The sequence below is a fragment of the Microcebus murinus genome, chromosome 6 (assembly GCF_040939455.1).
Source record: "Microcebus murinus isolate Inina chromosome 6, M.murinus_Inina_mat1.0, whole genome shotgun sequence".
Classification (NCBI taxonomy): domain Eukaryota; kingdom Metazoa; phylum Chordata; class Mammalia; order Primates; family Cheirogaleidae; genus Microcebus; species Microcebus murinus.
Window position 1 is genome coordinate 36758919 of NC_134109.1, and position 24439 is coordinate 36783357.

Here is a 24439-nt window from a genome sequence, read left to right on the forward strand (position 1 = left end):
AGAAGGAACATATTTCAAAATAATAAAAGCTATATGTGATGAACCCACAGCCAATATTATACTGACTGGGAAAAGTTGAGAGCATTCCCTCTAAGAACTGGACCAAGACAAGGGTGCCCACTGTCACCACTTCTGTTCAATACAATACTCAAGAAAATCCTAGATACTCCATCAAAAGACTTCTAGAATTGATAAATAAATTCAAGTCTCAGGCTACTAAATCAATGTATACAAATCATTAGCATTTCTATATACTAAAAACAGTCAAAGTGAAAGTCAAATGAAGGACTCATTATAATAGCTACAAAGAAAATAAAATACCTAGTAATATACTTAACTAAGGATGTGAAAGATCTCTACAAAAGACTGATGAAAGAAATCACAGATGACACAAACAAATGCAAAAATATCCCTTGCTCTTCGATTGGTAGACCCAACATCATTAAAATGTCCATATTGCCCAAAGTGATTTACAGATTCAACATAATCCCCATCAAAATACCAGTGTTATATTTCAAAGATCTATAGAAAATAATCCTAACCTTCATCTGGAACCAAAAAAAGAGCCTGAATAGCCAAAGCAGTCTTAATCAAAAAGAACAAATCTGGAGACATCACATTATCAGACTTGAAATTATACTATGAGGCTATAGTAACCAAAATAGCATGGTACTGGTATAAAATTAGAAACATAGACCAACAGAACAGAACAGAGAACCCAGAAATAAAATCGTCTGCCTACAACCAACTGATCTTTGACAAAGCAGACAATAACATAAACTGGGGAAAGGAAGCTGTATTCAACTTAGATGGAACTGGCGGCCATTATCATAAGCAGAGTATCTCAGTAATGAATAACAAACACCACATGTACACTGTAATATATAGGAGCTAAATGATAGGCATACATGAGCACAAAGAGATGTAAAGGCTATGGGGATAGAAGAAAGTAAGTTAAAAACTCATGTGGTAGAATGAACACTATTCTGGTGATGGGCACACTAAAAGCCCTGACTTAAGCATTATATAAGGTGTCCAGGTAACAAAGATATTTGTACCCCTTTCATATTTTGAAATAAAAAAAAAAGAAATAACTAAGCAGTGGCAGAATCTGTGTAACCACTAGTAGTTGGCAGTTGCATTTTGTTTGTTTGGTACTTTGGTCTATATTAAGGAGTCTATTAGGGAGATTAACCCTCCCAGATGGTATTAGATGAAAATAAAAATGATCATTAGTGATACGCCAGCTCTCAGTACTCTTTAGCAAAGGTGGTATAGCATACGGGTGCCAGATTGCCTGGGTCTAAAGCTCAGCAGAGCCCCCTTTCCAGCTGTGTGATGGTGAGCAAGTTACTAAACTTACTCAATTTCCTGTATGTAAAATAAGGATAATAATACCTACCTCACAGCATTGTGGAGAGGATTAAAGGAGTTAATGCATGTAAACTGCTTAAACAGTGGCTGCCACAGAGTTAAAGTGCTTACTAAGTTTTTACTATTATTATGTATACATGATATGACTAGGAAAGGATGACTCATTCACGGTTTTTAGAAAGAACTATTTATTGTGGAACAGGAAATGGTTCTTTAGAATTCTTATGTTTTTTTTTTATGCCTGACCTGTCCTCAGTAACTTATTTATTTTGCTTTATTCATTCATTCATTAACAAGTATCTTTTGACATTGTTTATAGTGTTCAGGATCCTAAAAGGGCAGATGGTCTGTAGGAGACCATGATATTTTCAATAGAGGGTAGATTCTGAAAAATTGAGACGTTGTGTAACCAGGGTTCTTCTGAGCCATTTGGATTTGTGGACAGTCTATACATAAAACATCTGGTTTCATCAGAAGCTTGAAACGTACACATATTTACGCATACATTTTGTTCTCAAAGAGAACCTGGTGTATACTTTTACTAATTTATGTAATTTGAGAGTTTCTGAATTCTAGATGAATGTCATTCAGAACAGTCTCTCGTGAACTAGCCCCACTTGGTTTTTTTCAAAGAGATGTGTGTCATCTGCATGCAATGCTTGATAAATCTTGAGTCTTCAGACTTCAGGGAGGTGTAAGAAGTGGCTTGTAAACTATTGCTTATTCAACATGGTGGTATCAAGGTGCGTTAATGGTATAAGCAAGCAATGAAAATTGTTAAAACTTTAAACAAGACATTTTCTGTATTTATTAAGGTGCCTTTTTAAAATAAAAAGATCTGTTAATAAAGTCTTGCCTTACGTTTCTTTGATAGTAGAATAGATGTCACGGAGGGGCTCTAAATTGCCTATTTTATGCTTGAAATTCCCATTGTTAAAATGAGGCCATTGGATGAAACCATTTTGTTATTGTTACCATGAAGTTTTTATGATAATATTAATAGTTATATGTTCTTCCTAGGGATAACCCATTACCCTTTAGTACTCAGGATAACCACTATGACATTAGCAGAGGGGAAGGCAGATTTATTTTTTTTTAAGTGTGAAAATGTCAACAATACAGGTTGTGATTCTGGTGAAATTACTATGTGTCTTGAGGGGTTAGAGGTGGGCTATAAACAAGGAGGTAGGGGATGAAGAGGACATATTCATTGCTCTCTTCTCTACATTTCTGCTGCCAACATATATCTGTCCAAATAAATGTAGAGGAAAGATTCCATTTTGTTGTAAAATTATCATGCCTTCTGGTTCTTTGTATTTAAGCTGTTTCTACATGTTAGCCACTGGCCCACGAAAATACAACTTGCAGTCTCAGTTTTCTTACATGTGAAATGGGACTATTAATTCTACCTTGCAGGATTTTTGTTAGATTTCAGTGAGAAGTTACATGCAAGGACTCTAGCTTGGAACATTGCATGTCTTCACCAATTGCCTTTTCCTGTCTTGTCTCTGAACTTGGTGCATGAAATTTAGGTACTTTAATTGCATATTTTGCTCTTATTTATGTTTGTGAATCTTGTTTCCCACTGGACTGTAAATTTTTTTGAGGGCAGATACCATTTCCTTTTCATTCTCTATAATATATGCCCTTATAATACTTTGTACCTTTTTTATATTTATTTATATGACCATTTAATTAGATTTTTTTCCCATTTGGTCTGTAGACTTCATGAAGGCTAGGATCTTGTTTGGTTTTACTCAGTAATGTATATTTAAGACCTAGTCTAGTGCCTGGCATATAAAAAGTGTTCTGTAAATATTTGTGGAATGAATAATTACTAAGTTAAACATACTAGATTCTAAATAAATACTTCTGGGAAGGTTAAAACTACCTGTCATATTCTTTCCAGATTTAACCTGAAGCCTTCTAGGAGACTATTAAAAGTTTGCAGAATTTTAGCTGAGACCTTAATTCTTTAAATAACAGGGTATATGGAAAAGAAAAAAGGTTTATGAAATACTTTGAAGTGGGTTCAGTATTTTATGTCATTTTAGTGGGAGGTCAGTAATGTCTGTTTTGAATATGTTGTAAAGGACTTGTAAAGTGTAAATTAAAATAAGTGTTAACATCTGTGAGTATGATATTAATTTAAAATTTAGATTTGCAGGACAAATCTGTCAAACATTGCTTGTTTATTTCCTACCTTTACAAACTTTCCCTAAATCTGATTACATCGGAAGCAGCTTTGGTGATGTTTGAGACCTCCATGTATTCTGGTCTTGGCAGTGCTCATCCAGATTGTTGAACTCTTCATAAGTTCTTTTTTTTTTTTGAGACAGAGTCTCACTTTGTTGCCCAGGCTAGAGTGAGTGCCATGGTGTCAGCCTAGCTCACAGCAACCTCAAACTCCTGGGCTCAAGCGATCCTCCTGCCTCAGCCTCCCAAGTAGCTGGGACTACAGGCATGTGCCACCATGCCCGGCTAATTTTTTCTATATATATTAGTTGGCCAATTAATTTCTTTCTATTTATAGTAGAGACGGGGTCTCGCTCTTGCTCAGGCTGGTTTCAAACTCCTGACCTGGAGCAATCCGCCCGCCTCGGCCTCCCAGAGTGCTAGGATTACAGGCATGAGCCACCACGCCCGGCCTCTTCATAAGGTCTTGCTTCTTTGTCCCCAAAACACTCAGTTTGTCATTCATTATCCAAATGCTAACTCTTCACCTTCCAGGGTTTTGACACTTTGCTGATGCATGTCTTGACAGCTGAGTCATTTCACCTATTGAGTCAGCATCTTCACCTTTCCTCTAATCAAGTTACAACTTTATTTTGAAGTAATCTCACTGGATATTAGAAGGTCAAGCTCAATATTATTTTCTTCAAATATGGCTTAACACAACTGGACACAAAAGAAAAGAAAGGAAAAACCCTGTGTGTATCAGTAATTTATATTGTTCTTTGCTTATTTTTTTAAAAAGCTGTCATTTATTGAACATTTTGCATACTGTAGGCATTGTATGAAACATTTTATGTATTATCTCATAAAACCCTGGTGCTCTCACTGTGACAGAGCTACTATTCTTAGGCTCATTTTGTAAAAGATACTAAGACTAAGCAGTGCTTTTTAACAAGAATTTTTAGCAGTTAAAGTATATTGAACACTGAATGTGTTCCAGACACTCTTCTATGTGTTTTTATTTTTATATACTCAATCTTGAGTCAATTCTGTGAGGTAGGTTCTGTTATTATGCCTTCATTTACATAATGAGAAAATTAAGGCCCCAAGACTCAACTGAGATTTCCCAGCTAGGAAAGGCAAAGCCAACTTTGGATCCTGGCTGACTCTGTAGCCCATTGTCTTAACTGTTACATGTTACACTACACTGCCCCAGATTTCCCAGCTGGTACACGCTGGAGTCTGATTAGAACCCAGGCCCCCTGATTGCAAAGTCCATGTGTGTGTGGCTCAAAGGTCAGCCTAGGCTATCTGGAAGAATGCAGAATGGGTTTCCAGTTTTTTCCAAGTTCTAAATTATGGCTGAAAGAAATCTAATTGATTTGACATCATAAATGTTTCTGTGATTTTTTTTTTTAGGATTACAACTGACAGACTTGAGATAATAGACTTACGTTGCTAAGCTTAGTTTTAATTTTATTATGCTTATTAAGGCCAACTCTTATTTGTCATATTTAGTTTGGTTCCTTAAGTAGAAGATAGGGTTATTATAACTTATTTTCTGAAAGAGAAAGTCATTTTCAGTATAGCTGAAGAGAAAAGGTTTGTATTACCTAGTGGCATGTGTGGCTGAGCTCTAGGGTATAATATCGGACACAGAATGTTGAATTATAATATATCAAGATTCAGGAAGAGGCTGTGCTTAGAATTGCACTGTAAGCATGCATATCTTTAGGTTTCAGAACTCCTACCCTTGAAACGCATGTTTTGTGGCCAGGAAACCAGGAGCAAAGAAGTGAGATGTTGTAAATATCCTAGCTGAAGCTAGTATCAAATATTATTATTATCATCATCAGTGTTTTAAAATGTGTTTCTGTTCTGAAAATGTTAAGCTTTCCAGACACATTCTTTGTCCTTTTTAAAATCTTTGTATTTCTGTTCTCCAAGTTTTGATTTTGGAGTCATATACTCACAATTATACATACCATTTTACATATATTCATAAGTATACACATGTAAGTTTCTCTTTCTTTATTGTTTTATACTTGAACAATACTGTTTTTATATACACTAGGAAACATGGCTTTCAAATGGATTTCATTTTTCTTAGTATGATAGTTTGAATTTGAATTTTTTATTTTTTCAACCCTTATATGTGGACTTACATTTGTATTCAATTTATATTAAGTAATATCCTTTGTATAAAGCCTAGGAGAGCCCCACAATTAGGGGGCTGTACTACATGCCGTCACTGGATTTTACTACCCAGATTGTGACTTTAATTATAAATGTACACTCTTTATTACTCTTGGGAATAGAGGCCATTCCACTGCACTCACTTAGTCCTGTGTCAATCTCAGGAGCTTAAGGTCTCATATTTAAAACTCCCAACTGAGGTTCAAAAATAGCATCTCTAAGCTGGCATTGCAACATTGGATCGACTCCTTTTTTTGTATTTTAAATCTTTTTTTTTTTTTAAAGAAGTTTAATGACATCTTTGGTATCAACTATAAATTATTAATTAATAGACAGTAGGATTAATTGATATTAATGTGATCTCTATCTATCTGTTCTTAAACCTCACAGCATACTGTTAAAGTAGCTGCAAGTTTATTTCATCCTGAAATGATTGACGTTGATGTTAATCCTCAAAACAAATGGAAAGTAGATAGGCCATTTTATCCCTTGTAGAACTAAGCTCTTGGGGGAGGGCCCTGAATTAACTGAAATGGTTGAAAATAATGTGTTCTTTTATTGCAGTTTTTTTGAGGGAGTGGTCAATTCAATGTTAAGTGCTTGTTGAAAATCTTTAATTCCAGTACTTATATTCTTACCTTGTAAGCATGGCATAAATAAAAATAGTCTTTTTTTGAAGATTTCTGTTGCTCATACTTCTGAACCTGACTGAAAATTGGGCCTCATTGATGCTGACTCTCAGGTACTCCTGGAAGTTTGTTCTGTTAATTCCTTTTTTTTTTTTTTAAATCAGATTATGATTTTATGATTTGCTCCTGTCTTAAAGGCCAAATGCAGAAGAGAAGACAAATTATGATTATTTGAGTGTTCTAAATAGGTGGCGTTTGTTTAATTGAAGTTTGATATTACTGGAATAAAATTTTAACAAACATTTAATGTTTCTAGAAACACTTTAGAATTTATTTATTAAATGGTTTTAAAATAATTTTGAAGATGTGCCAAAAATATTAAATATATGTATTTCTACACAGAAGGTAGTTTTAATAAGATGTAAAATAGAAAATTGATTCTATACTCTAGATTATAGATACTATATAAATGTTTGTCAAATCAGTAACTTTTTTGTGAAAAGCACTTTCCACCCTGTAAATGGTTTTTCGTTTAATCCTCACTCAACCCTGTGAAATCCGTTTTTGCAATCTTACATGTAAGAAAACTAATGCTCAGAGAAGTGGCTTGTCCTGTGTCACTTAGTAGTAAATCGCAAAGGTGTGATTCTAATTCAGAACCTGAGTCCAGGCTAAAGTCCTCACGGTGTCTCAGAGGTCCAAGATGATCTCCTTGCAGCCACTTGTCCCTTTCTCTTCTGTCCTCATCTCCCCCACTTTCCACTCCGGCTCCAGCAACATTTACTTCTTTGCTGAGCCTCAGATTCACCAGCACACTCCTTCCTGCCAGAGTACTTTGCACTTGTTCTCCCTCTGCTCTTGACACTTTTCCCCATACCATACCTTCTTCAAGTATTTGCTCAAATGTCATCTTCTAGGCGAATAATACTCTGTTTAAAATTGAACCCTCCAGAGCCGGGCGCGGTGGCTCACGCCTGTAATCCTAGCACTCTGGGAGGCTGAGGCGGGTGGATTGCTCAAGGTCAGGAGTTCAAAACCAGCCTGAGCGAGACCCCGTCTCTACCATAAAAATAGAAAGAAATTAATTGGCCAACTAATATATATAATATAAAAAAAATCAGCCGGGCATGGTGGCACATGCCTGTAGTCCCAGCTACTCAGGAGGCTGAGGCAGGAGGATGGCTTGAGCCCAGGAGTTTGAGGTTGCTGTGAGCTAGGCTGACACCACGGCACTCACTCTAGCCTAGGCAAGAAAGCGAGACTCTGTCTAAAAAAAAAAAAAAATTGAACCCTCCAACCTTAGTCCCCGTTACCCTGCATACTATTTTCCCCCATGGAATATACCATGTAACACATTTATTATTTTTAGTTGCTATTGTTTGTGTCCTTCTGCTGGAACACAAAGCTCAGGATTTTTGTTATCTCTTTCATTGTGGTATCCCAGCAGTGCCTGGCCACGGTGGCTGTTCACCAAATGTTTAATGAATGAATGAGTGCAAAGCCCTATACCCTTTGCACTAGACTTTCCTATTTTTCATTTATTAATGATAAACTTTATAAAATTTTCAGGTTATTTTGCTGTGGAGGGCATTTCCAGATTATACTACTTCATTAATGTGTACTTATTTTCATTTTGAATTTTTTTCTATGTTGCATTTTTCTCTCATCCTGGAATATCAACTATTCTTTTTATTTTTAAAAGTCAGGTAGATTTTTTATAAAGTATTAGAAAATAAGGTATTATTTTGCTGGATGGAACTAAGGACCCATGCATTGTTTTAGTTTGTTTTTTTTTTTTTTTCCAGTATGCTGGCCCTTTCCCCTCCTTCTTACATTCATAAATATCATATCATTAAAAACTATCCCAGTTCTTAAATTTGCATTTCATGACTTGGTATTATTAATATGTTAGGAAATATTAATATTTACTATATTAAATACATTATATTAAGCCTTTTCCTCTATTCTTTAGTCTAATTTTATTTCTAGAAGAATAAAGTTCTAATTTAAAATTGAAAACATGGGGAAATAAGATTCAATGCATAGCATTTGCTTAATGTATATTATGTACCTACTGTATTCTGGAAATTCCTGTTAGGGTCAGGTGTGGTGGCTCAGGCCTGTAAGCCTAGCACTTTTGGGAGGCGAAGGCAGGAGGCTCTCTGGAGGCCAGGAGTTTAAGACCAGTCTGAGCAACATAGCAATACCCTGTTTCTACAAAAAATACAAAAATTAGGGTATGGTGGTGCATGCCTGTAGTCCCAGTTACTTGGGAGGCTGGGCCTGGGCAACAGAGTGAGACCCTGTCTCAAAACAAAACAAAATGAAATTCCTGCTAGGAACTGGTTATTAAAAGGTGCAAGTGCTTGAATGGAGATATATTCAAAGTTTCATGGGAATTTTGTGCTTCAGAGTTTGTAAGTACTATAGAGCTGCTATTCCTATAAGATGCAGAGCAATCTTCTCAGCTGTTACAGTGATCTAAATACAACTGAAATTAGTACTGTCACTATAACTCCGTTGTCCATAGTTCTAGAAAAATGTTGGAACATAGGAGTAAAGTGGCTCAGGGATTCCCAAACACAGGCCTGTGAAAAGATTGTTAGTGCTGGGCAAAGTGAAAAAGAGGAAAAGAGAAGGAAGGGTCAAGGGAATGTGTGTGTGTGTGTGTTTAGGGTTGCCAACCCTCCTTTTTAAAGGAATGATTGTCTTTTATCCTGTGATTATCCTTTCTCTTCTTTTGTTATTATAAAAGTCCTTTATTTTTTATGAAATTATAGTGAAAAGAAATGGTGACTATTTTTTTTAACGCTTTTACCTGAAAAAAAATTACAACTTGCTCTGGTATGTCAAATCCTCAAAAGAGGAAACCACTGACATGAGTACTATAGAATAGCCCTTTTTTGGTATAGCCCAGCAAGTTCCAGGAATTCCTGTATTCAAAAGGCCCTAGTCCCTATCCTCCTGGGATTTCTACCCCTGGAAATAAGCCCTTAGGAAATGAATTAATAATAGAGACATTGACCTTGTCAGTCAGAGCCTGTGGTGGCTTCTGTCCTGTGGTGAGTTTGGTGGCAGGAAAATAATTACACCTATAATTAGGAGTTGATCAATTTTTAAATATATTATTTGTTGTGCTGACAAGTTTCAGTGATGACCTTGGCATTCGAAGATAAAACATGAAGGGTAACTAATGGCAGTGTTAAAATCAGTATTTATCAATAGGTGCATGTGTGCATATGTGTGTATGTACATGGAGTTTATTTCCTCTCTGATTGGAACATAGTGTCAAAATAACATGAAAGCCCTGAATCATGTAATTTTGCTGCTGAGGCCACACTAGTCTGCTTTAGTAGTGGTGACTTTTGGTTTTTGCTTATAAATTGGAGATCACATATGTGGTTAGCTTTTGGGAAAGGGAGACTGGAGAGCTCCATGAAAGAATGATAATAAATACATGTAGATTGTTTAAGCTGGGAAGAATATAATTAATATATTATTATTTTAAAATTAAATTTACCAACCTACAATTGTTCACCAGTTTAAAGCTGATTTATGGTTTTAAGTTTAAAAATATGTAATTGTTTATAGAAGAGTCAATCAGATTTTCCTTTACTTTCAGATTGCAACTTCTCTTAAGCAATTAAAAACTTTTTTTTCTCTCTTTTTTTGTCAACCTGACATTGTGAACATAAATTTTTTTTTTTTTTAATTTGGAGACTAGGTTTCATTCTTGTCACCCAGGCTGAAGTGCAGTAGTACAATCATAGCTCTTTGCAAACTTGAACTCCTGGGCTCAAGTGATCCTCCTGCCTCAGCCTCCCAAGTAGCTAGGACTACAGGCACATGCCAACATATCTGCTAATATTTTAAACATTATTTTGTAGAGATAGAGTCTTGCTATGTTGTCCAGCATGATCCTGAACTCCAGGACTCAAGTGATCCTCTCCCTTGGCCTTCCAAAGTGCTATGATTATAGGCAAGAGCCCAGCCTCTTAAACAATTAAATAACTGGTCATGACAATGGAAATATATCTATAGCTGCTGTGGTGGTGGTGGTGGTTAGTTGCAATCATCATCACTTTTGTTGTTATTGGTGTAGGCTGCACTGTGAGACTGCCTGGGTTTGGATGCTAGCTGCAGCCCTTACTAGTGTGTGATATTGGGCAAGTGACTTAGTTGTTCTGGGCATCAGTTTCTTCATCTGAAAAACTGGGATGTTAATAGTGGTTGCACATAAGATATTCTGAGGATTAAAGGGGATAGTGTGTATCAGGAGCTTAGCACAGTGCCTTGCAGGAGTAAGTGTTCATGTTCATTGTTGTCTGTATTCTCTTTGCCTGGAAATTTCAAATCCTTTCAGTTGTTTGTTGTTTAATTAGTATCCACACCTTGGTCTTATCCTTTTGATACTGTTGTATCTGTGTTAGCCATTCTGTGAGATGTGTTTTGAACCTAGAAAAAAAGATGTGTGCTAATAATCAGCAAAGTGTTTTTCAAGCTTCCTAATAGTTTGGCAAGAATTCTAAAAGCAGCCATCTATCTACACATTCATTTATTTATAGCCAAGGCCAAGAAAGAATGCTTTTACTGTAGACTTTTCCAGGGACCTTCTTTAGCTTGGAAACTGAAAATACTTACTGCTAACGTTAGGTAAACAGAGAGAAAGAATTTCAAAGGTGAATGGGATGAAAGAAGGATTTTAAAGTTATTATTTTAAAAACAGTGGTTTTCAACCCTAGCCACACATTGAAATCACCTGAATCACTTTTATAAACTGTAAATGCCTAGCAGTAGAAACACCACACCACCACCACCGTCAACAGCAAACATTTTGAACCCACTTCTTTGAATACAGTAATAAAGTAATAGAATGGTCAAGTATTTAATACTTTATTTTAGTTAACAGGTTGGTTTTGGATCTCATATTTGCTTATGTGCATTAAAGCATATTGTGTAATCAATGTGTTACATTTGGCTCCAGTTCATAGGACATGAAGTCCAAGTTTATTATTTGATTCATTATAAAGATTTATGGTTGTCTCCGTGTTTTGATGAAATATTGTTGGTTATGTCTGTGATTTATTGGGTGTCAAAAGCAATTCCTGATGGAAGCTTAATTCCACTAATAAAATAGGGCTGTTTTTAGGTTTCTTGAAGTATGTGCTACAAAAAGAAAATGCTGCTTGTATCTGTGTTTAGAAGTAAAATTGGTGGCAGTGATTTGGACAGGCCACAGGACAGACAGTTAAGCATTTTATCACATGTGCAAGGGTATCTCGCTTCAGTCTTTCAAGGCTAAATCTACATACTACTTAATAATTTAGCACTAAGCATCTCCTTACAACTATGAGATATTATTCCTAGTTTTCTCTAAATATAAACTCATATACCTTAAGTAAGTAAAATTCTCACTGATTTTGTTAAGGTGTATGGAGGGTTGCCTGTGAGGGCTGATAACATATATGGATAGAGATTTGTACACCTCAAGGGAAAGTTGTAAGGGGTCAGAGACCACATTTACCATACTCATTCTGTGCTGGTCCCTTTATTTTTTATGAGAGTTGGAGAAATAGAAGTAAAAGGGCCACATAAATAATAGTTTAGAACATTTTCAGGTGCAAAGTATTATTAATATAGAAGGATTTTATTTCAGATCTTTTGAATGAAAATATAAGTATTATAAATGTAATTTGTAAATATTCATTGAATAATATTTATGATAATTACATATTTATATTATATTTTATATAACTTAAAATATTATTCATTAGGAGCATAAATAATGTTATAGCTTAGCTTCCAATGCAAACATATGAACATTTTATAGAAATATTTATTCACTGTATTTCTGCATACGTTTCAATAATCTATGTGTAAATAAGTTACTAGCCTACGTCTTCTTTATTAATTTATTTTTTATTCTTTTAAAACCAGTCTCCCTTCCTCTTGTAATAGATATAAATATGATATGGGCCTTCTCTACTTACTTGGCTGGCATAATTTCAAGTGCGAATTTAACATTCTAATTTTCAACTTTATTTGATTGAAGTCCCAGAGCACCAAACCCAAAAGATACTGAGCACATATTTTTTTTCCTTTTCAAAAAAAATTTTAATAGATTTAGTGGGTATAAGTTGAACTCTGTTACAAGTATATTTTGCATAGTGGTAAAGTCTGGGCTTTTAGTGTGCCCATTACCTCAATATGGGTGCATATGTATTTCATCTACCTTTGCTTCTTTCTGTTTTGCAAAGTTCTGAATGAGCCAGCCCTCAAGAAAGAGTGGGCTAATATTGCATCCCTGACCTTGCTCCCCAAACATTAGATAGATGGAATAATGGAAGCTGATTACTAGGGAGGAATGAGCTTCTTCTGCAAATCAATAACAAGCCTTTGAAATCATAATGAGAGTGGGAGGAGTTTTTTGTTTTGTGTGTGTGTGTGTGTGTGTGTGTGTGTGTGTGTGTGTGTGTTATGAGAGAAGTGGGGGCAGGTATAGAGCCTATTGACTGTTCCTTAAATATTTGTCTCTTAATCTGGACCTTCCCTCTATCTTGAGTTATATGTTTATTTTCCCATTACATGTCACATTTGTAAATTTTTAAATTATTTGGGTATGAACACCTTGGAGGTAAGAGTAGTCATTTCCCCCAGCTTATTGATGAAAATGAATAGAGAATCCTGGGAGATGGTGATAGAAAAGGCATATGGGGGAAAATGACTAATGGTTAAAAGGAAAGAGAAAGACAGTATAGTGAGAAATACAATTTAGCTGGTCACTACATTCTTTTCTTGGGTGGGAAACATATTCTGGAAATCAGCTGAATTTTAAGAGTTCTTCTGGAGTAGTGGAATCTGATCTTATGGGATCTTACCAAGCTGTGATAACTGGATTAGTTATTCTTCCCTTTAAACACATACTAATATTGGATGGATGAGTCATTGTGCTAATGACCTTCATGGTATTACATAATCATTTATTGATTGCTCATTTATTTATGGGGGCTGTGATTATTTCTGTGGGATCCCCCTCTCGAGAGCAGGGATAAACGCTACTGGCCAGAGATTTCGTTGGAACATAGATGAGAAAAGCATCCTCTGCCTGGTCTGCTTTGGGATTCTAAGATGACATTTAATTATTCTAATTTACATTTGTTTCTAAATGACTATAATTTTTTTTTCTTCTATCTTATTTCAGAAGTGTTTAGATTTCCAGGTGACTAGATTTGGCAGGTGGGTAGCTTTGAGCTGTTAAAATCTAGTGTTATTGCATTGTGGTCTGAATTCACTGCCTGCATGATATCTTTTTGTCGTTTATGAGATTTTCTTTATGGCCTAGTACATGATCCTTTCTATAAATCTTTCTTTTAAAAGAATATTTGTATCTTTTTCAGGGACTGGCTATGTAGACTAACTTTTCTTATGTCTTGGAAACTTTCCAGACTCTACTCGGACATTATTCCTTCTCTGATCTGTGGCTTGTCCTGCCTTTTCACATTCTACACTTTCACATTCTCCTGGGGCTGGGGGGATGAGGGAGGAGGTTGGGAGCAGCATTAGCTATATGGGGCAATCTGAGGGCCAAATGTTATAGGAGGAGCCCCTGGCTAGTTAGGTCATCCTTCAGCATGAATGAAAAATTTTAAAAAATTGTTACTATAAAGGAATTGCTTCTTTAAAGGGAATCCACCCCCATTTCTTTTGGTTAGTCTTGACTGCTCGAGTTTTTTTTTTGTTGTTGTTGTTGTTGTTGTTGTTGTTTTGAGACAGAATCTCCCTTTGTTGCACAGGCTAGAGTGAGTGCCATGGTGTCAGCCTAGCTCACAGCAACCTCAAACTCCCGGGCTCAAGCAATCCTGCTGCCTCAGCCTCCCAAGTAGCTGGGACTTCAGGCATGGGCCACCGTGCCCGGCTAATTTTTTCTATTTATATTAGTTGGCCAATTAATTTCCTTCTATTTATAGTAGAGACGGGGGTCTCGCTCTTGCTCAGGCTGGTTTCGAACTCCTGACCTTGAGCAATCCGCCTGCCTCCCAGAGTGCTAGGATTACAGGCGTGAACTACTGCGCCTGGCCAACTGCTTAAGTTTTTTAATTTAATGAAAGGAAGTTATTTTAGAAGAATTTAGTCTGTGATAAAGAATAAATCACAACTTTTGCTCTGTGTGTTCATCTCTGGGAAATTGGCTGGAGGGGACACAGAGAAGGGGTTTAGCATGATGCTTTATGAATGGGAACATGTTGGAGATTAATTTGTTGATTTCTTTCTACTTTCTTCCTCCTCTTCTATCTTTGCACACACCCTGTTTCTGGCATATGGTATTACTCTGGCCTTTCACTGTATTTGTATGGTGGATGGTGGTGACGAGTCCAGGCTCTGCAGCCAGTCTTCCTGGGTTTGATCCCTGTCTCCATTGCTTATTAGTTGTATCACTCTGGGCCAGTCACTGAATCTCTCTGCGTCTTGGTTTACTCATCTATTAAATTGGAAATAGTACCTACTATTAATGTGTAGGATTGTTATAGGGATTAAATGAGATATCATATTTATGTTTACAATAGCGCCCAATAAATGTACCCAGAATGTTCAATAAATGTAGAGTTCCGATGTACAAGTGGATAGCCTGTTTCACATTATCTGTGATGTGACAATTTGCATAAAGAGTAAATTTCAACTGTGTAACATTTAAAAAAAGGACTAAGTGTTAAGTGTCTGAATTCTTTGAATTGCTAAATATACAAATCTGAGTATTATTGCAATGACTGTGAACATTAATTGTTATTGTTATAGCTTAAATGATCATTTGCTTTTGGAGGAAAGGGTATAATTCATAGATACTTTCATAATTCATATGTGCTAAGTTAAGGAGTTTTCCATGTAGATTGTCTGGTTCAAAAACTGAATTCAAAAACTGAATTAATTAAATTTTTCCCTGAAGATTTTAACCTGTAACTAATGTTATGTTAATAAGCTTTTTCTTGCTCCCTTTGCAGTATCCCATTCAGCTTCCAGGTATGGGGTCTGATTTATAACTCAGAAAATCTCAGTAATTAACTGTGATGGTTGTGTGTGTGTAATTAGCCATTGGTTAAGGATATATAGTCATGTTCATAAGCAGCTTTATTTGATTTTTGTTTATTTTAAAAACCTGAAGCAGGTAGCACTTAAAACTTGGTTTGACTGAATTTAGTTCTTACAGTCTAGGGATAAATGGTTTAAAACTGGTCTAATCTAGGGGCATAGAATGAGACATATATCATAACTGAACTTAAATCTTGAAGTATTTGACTGTAAGATATTAATATATTATACCTTTGGGGACCTATAAGAGTGATAGGAGAAGGGAAACTCACTAGTTAATAATTTCTAAATTCACAACTTAGAGTAGCAGTGATGCTATATACCTTCAAATATATGGACTACCTCTTGTTTTCTAATATCTGGTAGAGAAATCCTATGTTTTCTGGTCTTGTATCCACCTTCATCTAGGTTTACCCTGGCAGTGTTTTGTGGGTATTAATTACCCGTGAGGTCCTGGGTAGTTGGGCTGGCACTTGAGTCATGGGATATAAGGAGTGGAGGGGGGTTGTGGAGAGGAGTCACGTAGATTCTGTGACTACGAGGCTGGCCCTCACTTGTCTCTGCTGGGCCTGCTGGTGGCTGGAAGGTGGGTACTGTACTGTACGCTGTTGCACTGGCCTCCGGGGTGTAGGCAGCCCAAACCATGAGGCAGTGCTAAAACATTTACTAGAAAGTTGGTAACTGAGGGTGGTTGCAAGTGACTGGCCAAACACTGTTAGAGTCCTTCTTGATTAGTACAAAGGGAATGTGGGAGTGTGGTTAGAGATCCGGGCACCGTGCCCAGCTCCATAACTCATTCATTGTGCGACCTCAATGATTGTCTCTAATTTTCTTTGTGAAAAATGGAGAAGAATAATGCCACCTGCTTACTTCTAAGGGTGTTCTGAGGATTAACGAGTTAATCACCCTGGGTGAAGGCAGCAGAGCCTACTCTGGTTACAATTTTCATTGCCTCTCCAGGGAAGCTCCAGTTTGGGACAATGAAATATTGGAATGAAGATAGGAGTGGAGTGGGCTGTCTACAACTTAGTGTATTCCAAGTCCAACTGTAGATCAGGTTTCTCTCTAGCTGGTAGATTTTAACTAACCTAAAATTTCTACATATTTTTTAGAAACACCACCAAACCAAATGTCTGACCTGCTGTTTGTAAGAAAAGAACAGATGTCTATTCTGAGAACATATTAAGAAAGATGTTAGCGGTTTTCTCCCTCTGTAAAGGAAGGAGATGGGTCAAAAGAGAAGCTTGTAGATTTAAGTAGAATTTGCTTTTATTTTCCTGTTACTGATGTGCTCTTTTTGAGAGAGTTGGTATTGTTTCATTTTGCAGATTTTTCAAGTTTTTTTTTGACAAAGAAACTTCATAGAGATCAAGCCAAAACAAAAATATAAACACACAATTGCCTTAAATACCAAGGATGTCAGCATGAAATTAAAATGAATCGACTGACATTTCTGCTTTGAAATTTTTTAGTAAAACTAATTTAAGCCAACAGTAGAAGCTTCTGGCTTCACCTTATAAGGGAAAGTTTGACCTTTTTCAGTGTTTTTGGACTTAAGGGTATTGACATCGCCATGTTTTTGGTTAAAATTTGCTTCAAACTTCTAAAGGCTTTTGGGATTTTGGTTGATCCTTGGTTGCGGAATAGCAAATACAGTCAATTTTGTTGGTACAATGTAGTTTACAAAACGAAGTCTCTGAAGTAGTGGATATGGTATCCCTTCCCCACCCATGTGTAACTGTTAAAAAGAACACTGTTGTCATGTGAATTCTTATTTTTTTTAGCTTGCTTTTGAAGTAACTTTCACAGAGAATTCCTGTTACCTGGAAATTGATGACAGACTTACACCATTTCCTTTTTTTTTCTTAGACGTTCCATCCTCAGAGCAGCCTGAACTGTTCCTAAAGAAACTTCAGCAGTGCTGTGTCATTTTTGACTTCATGGACACGCTATCTGATCTTAAAATGAAAGAATACAAGCGCTCCACTCTTAATGAACTGGTGGACTACATTACAATAAGCAGAGGCTGTTTGACAGAGCAGACTTACCCTGAAGTAGTTAGAATGGTGAGTTTCTTTTTTTCGCCGCGGACACTTCTAAGCATCTTCCATAGCGACTCACAGGTGTATTTATTGCAGAGTGAGGTCATTGGAGGTTACCTCCACAAATGAGAGCCAACCTTCTGAGAGCTAAGCAAAAGTAGTCAACACAATACTAGAATTTGAAGAGCATGATTTCATGAGAATGAAATCCAAACTTTCAACTACAGCAGTATTGAAGCAATCAGTGACTTCAAGATACGAAGCCAAGATTGCCTGGGTATTATTGGATTTCTGGCTTTGTGGGGGGGAAAAGACACAGGAAAGTAAAAGTTTTAGATTTGTGTTTAAAAAATATTCAAGCTTGTTGGATGTCTTGATATTTCTTTCCTTACTCACTGTGGTATATTAGAAATGGCTTTATGCTTAATAAAATTGTGATTTGTAGAATCTAGTTAAGGCCTCTCTTGGCTTTATAACTAATCCTTTTTATAATCTCCTTGAAATTGGGGGTGATGCCTTTCATGATTTTTGAACAGTGTCTTATACTTTGTGTGGTCATTAGGAGTTACACGAGGACACATTATTAGCCTAATGAGTAATTATGTTCTTACTGTGTCAACGATTATATTAGTTTTTCAAACACTGAGCCAAAATATGATAATCTATTAGATCTCTGTGGGAGGGTTGCCTTCCTTGACATCCTATCCTAGAAGATCTTGGATGTAGAGAGTGCATGCTATTTGTGGGTGGGCTGGGGGAGGTGGCTGGTCTACTGACTTCTAAAATAAGCCATGGAGATCCAAAAGGGTCAGTGCATCATTGGGAAGCCCATTGGGGCATCTGGAACACTCCCTGTGTAGTGCTGAACGTCTATGTAGCCTTTCTATTTAGCTCTTACCATTTGTATTCAGCCAATGCAGAAAAGAGACATTTGTAATGGAGTAGATATGGTTAAAAATTATAGTTCAGATTTGAGGAGGGGCTTGAATGATCTCAGCTTGAAAACCTATGACTGATGTTTGAAAGTATTTTCAAAACATTGGCCAATATATTCTTCAGATCCGTATCTGAATTTATATTGGTTTTGTTGTTAATTTATAGAAATGTAGTGCTAGGATGTTGTGTAGGTTAATAGTTATCATTGTGGCTCTTGAGCAGTGCTTCTCAACCAGGGATGATTTTGCTTTACAGGGGACTTTTGGCAATCTCTAGAGATATTTTTTGGTAGTCACAACCAGATATGGGAGGAGGCTGCTACCAGCATCTAGTGGGAGAAGCTAGGGTTGATGCTAAAAAATATTTTACAATGCACAATAGAACCCCCACTGTAAAGAATTATCTGGCCCCAAATGTCAGTAATGCCACTGTTGAGAAACCCTGCTCTTGAGTTTGCATGTTATCTAAACCTCTAAACCTGATACTTAGGATCTTCTCTAGGCTACCTGCGCTCTGCAGAGCACAGTCCCTGGTGTTAGCTTATCTGCATCCTCAGCCAACAGCAATATCCACTGTTTACAACTTTTTTCTGTCTCTTTCCATGGGTAGTTAATGAGTATATAAGCATATACAAACATATATATATATATTTTTTTTTTTTTTGTAAACACACAAATGGTGGTATGCTATACACACTTTTTGTACCTTGCTTTTTCCACTTAGCAATATATATAAGTACATACAAAGTTGTCTCATTCTTTTTATAGCTGTATAATACTTATTGTATGCATGTACCATATTTAAGCAGTACCCTAGAGTATCCTCATGCACACATCAGTTTGCCCTTCTGTGAGAACATCTGTGTATTTGTTTGTTTGTTTGTTTGTTTATTTATTGTTTGAGACAGAGTCTCACTCTGTTGCCTGAGCTAGTGTGCTGTGGCGTCAGCCTAGCTCACAGCAACCTTAAACTCTGGGGCTCAAGTGATCCTCTTACCTCAGCCTCCCGAGTAGCTGGGACTACAGGCATGCACCACCATGCCTGGCTAATTTTTTCTATATAGTTTTAGTTGGCCAATTAATTTCTTTCTATTTTTTAGTAGAGATAGGGTCTCACTCTTGCTCAGGCTGGTTTTGAACTCCTGACCTTGAGCGATACTGGGAGGCCTGCCTCGGCCTCCCAGAGTGCTAGGATTACAGGTGTGAGCCACTGCCCCCGGCTGTTTGTTTATTTTTTAAGATTTTATTTTTTAGAATAGTTTTAGGTTCACAGCAAATTGGCAAGAAGGTACAGAGATTTCCCATATATCCCTGTCTGCATACAGACACAGCCTCCCCCATTATCAACATCCCCTACCAGCTTAGTACATTTGTGACAATTGATGAACCTTCATTGACATATCATTATCCCCCAAAGTTCATAGTTTACATTAGGGTTCACTCTTGGTGGTGTACATTCTATGGGTTTGGACAAATGTATAATGTATGTAACTTACAGCCACCATTATAGTATCAGAGTGTTTTCACTACCTTAGAAATCCTCTGTGTCCCACCTTCTCATTGCCCAGCACTTCCAAGTCCCTGGCAACCACTGATCTTTTTACTGTATGCACAGTTTTGCATTTTCCAGAATGTTATGTTATTGGAATCACACAGTGGTGGTGCACTCTTTTCAGATTGGTTTTTTTTTTACTTAGTACTACACACTTAAGGTTCTTCCATGTCTTTTCATGGCTCATTTCTTTTTAGTGTTGAGTAATATTTTATTGGATGGATATACTATAGTTTATTTATCCATTCACTTACTGAAGGATATCTTAGTTGCTTCCAAGTTTGGCAATTATGAATAAAGCTGCCATAAACATCCATGTGCAGGTTTTTGTGTGTGCATAAGTTTTCAACTCTTTGGGGTAAATACCAAGGAGTGCAATTGTTATATTGTATGGTAAGAGTTTAAGAAATATGTTTAATTTTGTAAGAAACTACCAAACTGTCTTCCAAAGTGGCAGTACCGTTTTGCATTCCTACCAGCAATGAATGAGAGTTCCTTTTTCCCCTGTTTCTTAGATCTTCATGTATTCCCCACCTTCCCACCTCTAACTGTATTTCTGTTTTCCCTTCAAGGGCTGGCTTATGGTGCTGCTGTTGTTTCCTGAAAAAGCCTAGTGCTTTCTCTTTCCTTCAGTTCCTCTGCAGCTTGGCAACCTACCCTTTTGGAGTTTGTTCATTTGTTGCTTTTTATCCTTTTACATATTTTTTCTGATTAGACTATAAGCACTTTGTCTCCTGCACATCTCTGCCTTCTTGCCTAGGTCTACTTGAAATTTGTTGCATGAGTGAATGAATTCCCTCCTAAAATAGAGGCATTTCAAGCCTTCAAATTATGATTAAGATATTGAATGTCATTGGATTATATAGATTTTAAACCTAGTATTTAGCATAATCCAAAAATTCTTTCTTTCTTACAGCCAGCATGGTCCTAAACCAGCTTTGATCTCCTAAGGAAAACCATTTTCTTTTCTCCTTTATTCCCTCACTCCCCAGCCAAAGAAAATAGAGACTTCTATCATTTCTATATGTTTCAAAATATACTTGAGCCTTACTTTAGGAGGTGTTGAGTCTGTAGCACACATTTAGAAAATTAACTTTGTAGATGGTAGTTTAGGGTTCTTGGAAGTATAATTTATTTTTTGTATCTGGTGATTTGTAAAATTGTTAACTACTAATTTTGTATGGTACTTAAACAACCTGGGGCATTTACAGAGAAGTATTGTGATAGAGTAGAAAGAGAAAAGCCTTTGGAAGCACGCAGACCTGGGTTCAAATGCCAGCTCTGGCCATAACTGATTTGCTCCATCAATGTGAGCAAGTTATTTTATCTTTGGGGCCCTCAGTTTTGGTGTGGTGGTAAGAGGTAGATAGGGTCAGGGGAGAGTGGCCATACTTTCTCCCACCCCCATACATAAATAATTCCACCTAAGTAACATGGTTGTTGTGCCTTTCTTTATACATCAGGATTCTCACCATCTCAAATACACATATAGTGCATTTGCACACACATAAAAAATGTGTGCTATTACTCTGTAAGAAGCATTGGAACCAAGTCCCACTGGGTATACCCTACTCCTTTCCATTGTGCCACCTGTAAGCCCCTTGTATGTAGAAATTCTGGTGCTGCTCAACTTTCCTCATTTGTATCATACCTGCCTTTTGGGGATATTGTGAGGATTAGTGATGATAAAGCTATTGGAACAGTCACTAACACATGGCAGATATTCAGTAAATACTACTATTCTTATGTTTTGGTGATTTTGTGATTAGATACTTGATTTTACAATCATTAGTGGAACCCACAGTTCCTGTTTGTGGACTTAAAATGCTCTGCCAATGAGATGTATTGTGTTCCATTGTCTCGTTGGTTCTCAAATTCTGTTATTCCAAGTTGATCCTGCCTGTTGAACAGTCGTCCCCCCCCACCTATTCTTTCTTGTTACTATAAAACAAAACTACTTGACTAGTATTAGTGAGGGAATGGTAGTGCTTTTAATGAAATATCAAAGAAGCTGGGTTTTACAAACTAGGATAAGTAATGACTTATGATAACCTGTTACAGCATTAATACCAAAAGCCTTTGATCCAGCCTGATGGAACCTATACTTAGAGAGTTGGTAGTCCTGTTAGTGGAAGAAAAGAGTGATGAATTGAAGTGATCTATGAGTTGTGGAAACTATTTTTAACATTTAAATTCAGTCTGGATACCACCTGGAAACTGCTAGAATTAAGAAAGAAAAGCAACTCTTTTATATGCAAACAAAATACAGGCATACCTAGTTTTATTGTATTTCACAGAAACTCTGTGTTTTTGTTTTTTTTTTTAACAACATGAAGATTTGTGGCAACCCTGCATCAAAGCAAGTCTATTGGCACCATTTTTCAAATACCATGTCCTCACTTCATATCTCTGTGTCACGTATTGGCAATAATTCTCACAATATTTGAAACCTTTTTATTATATCTGTTATGGTGAGCTGTGGCCAGTGGTCTTTAACATTACTATTGTAATTATTTTGGGGTACCATGAACTGCCCTGTTATGACAGCAAACTTAATAAAATGTGTGTGTTCTGACTGCTCCATCCACTGGCTGTTCTTCATTTCTCTCCCTCTCGTAAGGTTTTCTTATTATTCCCTGAGACCCAACAATATTGAAAATAAGCAAGTCAGTAACCTTAGAGTGGCCTCTAAGTGTTCAGAGTGAAAGGAAGAGTCTCATGTCTCTCACTTTAAATCCAAAGCTAGAAATGACTAAGTTTATTTAGCCATGTTGAAAGCCAAGATAGACCAAAAGCTAGGCCTCTTGTGCCAAAAACAGCTTAGTTGTGAATGCAAAGGAAAAGTTCTTGAAAGAAATTAACACATTAATTTCCATGTGAGTTGTATGTAACTTATGCTAGTTTTGAGCCTGGGGCTTCATGAAGCATATGTAACTCACACATCTCTTTACCTTGGGAGCTGAGAGAACTATTTTTCAAGTTGCATATAACTCACACACAGAAAATAATAAAAAATAACAAATTTTTAATTAAATTAGAAGGGACCATTTTCTTTTTGAAGTTTTTATTCTATTCTTGTAATGGAACGCTGTGGACCCAAGGAAAAAAGTTTTTCCTAGTGTGCCAGTCAGTGTCTTAAAAGAGCTACTCCAGTGAACACATTAATGATAAAAAAGTGAAACAGCCTTATTGCTGATATGGAGAAAGTTTTAGTGATCTGGATAAAAGATCAAACCAGCCACAACATTGCCTTAAGCCAAAACTTAATCCAGAATGAGGCCCTAAATCTCTTCAATTCTGTGAAGGCTGAGAGTGATGAGGAAGCTGCAAAAGAAAAGTTGGAAGCTTGCAGAGGTTGGTTCATGAGATTTAAGGAAACAAGCCACCTCCATAATATAAAAATGCAAGTGAGGCAGCAAGTGCTGATGTAGAAGTTGCGGCAAGTTGTGTAGAAGATGTAGCTAAGATCAACGAAGGTGGCTACACTAAACAGATTTTCAGTGTAGGTGAAACAGCCTTCTACTAGAAGAAGATGCCATCTAGGACTTTTATTGCTAGAGAGGAGAAGTCAATGCCTGACTTCAAAGCTTTAAAGGCCAGGCTGACTATCTAATGTAGCTGGTGACTTTAAGTTGAAGCCAATGCTCATTCACCATTCCAAAAAACCTAGGGTCTCTAAGAATTATTCTAAATCTAGCCTGCCTGTGCTATGTAAGTAGAACACCAAAGCCTAGATGACATCTGTTTACAGCATTGTTTACTAAGTATTTCAATCCTATTACTCAGAAAAATAGGTTCCTTTCAAAATATTACTACTCTTTGACAGTGCACCTGGTCACCCAAGAGCTGCGGTGGAGATGTACAAAGAAATGAATGTTTTCTTGCCCGTTAGCACAACATCTGTTCTGTAGTTCATGGATCAAGGAGTAATTTTGACTTTCAAGTCTTAATATTGAAGAAATATGTTTTGTAAGGCTGTAGCTGCGCTAAATAGTGATTCCTCTGATGTATCTGGGCAAAGTGAATTGAAAACCTTCCAGAAAACATTCACCATTCTAGATGCCATTAAGAATATTTGTGATTTATGGGAGGAGGTCAGAATATCAACCTTAACAGGAGTTTGAAAGAAGTTGATTCCAACCCTCATGGACTTTGAGGGATTCAAGACTTTAGTAGAATACAAATGTGATGGGAAAGCAAGATAACTAGAATTAGAAATGGAGTCTGAAGATGTGACCCAATTGCTCCACAATCTCATAATAAAACTGGAGCAGATGAGGAGTTGCTTTTTTATTTTGTTGTTTATTTGAGACAGGATCTTGCTGTGTTGCCCAGGGGGTCTTAAATTCCTGGGCTTAGGGGATTCTCCCATCTCAACCTCTAGAGAAGCTGGGATTCAGGCTCAGGCCACTGTGCCCAGCAAGAGTTACTTCTTATAGATAAGCAAAGAAA

At 36.8% G+C, this 24439-nt stretch overlaps 1 protein-coding gene across 2 annotated transcripts in view; it reads left to right on the forward strand.

Annotated features, from left to right (window-relative positions):
* Positions 1-24439, forward strand: part of PPP2R5E (protein phosphatase 2 regulatory subunit B'epsilon) — a 153151-nt gene that overhangs the window by 63074 nt on the left and 65638 nt on the right. For both annotated transcript variants that reach the window (XM_012777661.2, XM_012777662.2), the window contains exon 3: positions 17328-17524. In XM_012777661.2, coding sequence (XP_012633115.1) covers positions 17328-17524 — 197 coding nt within the window. The remainder of the gene's footprint in view (positions 1-17327; positions 17525-24439) is intronic.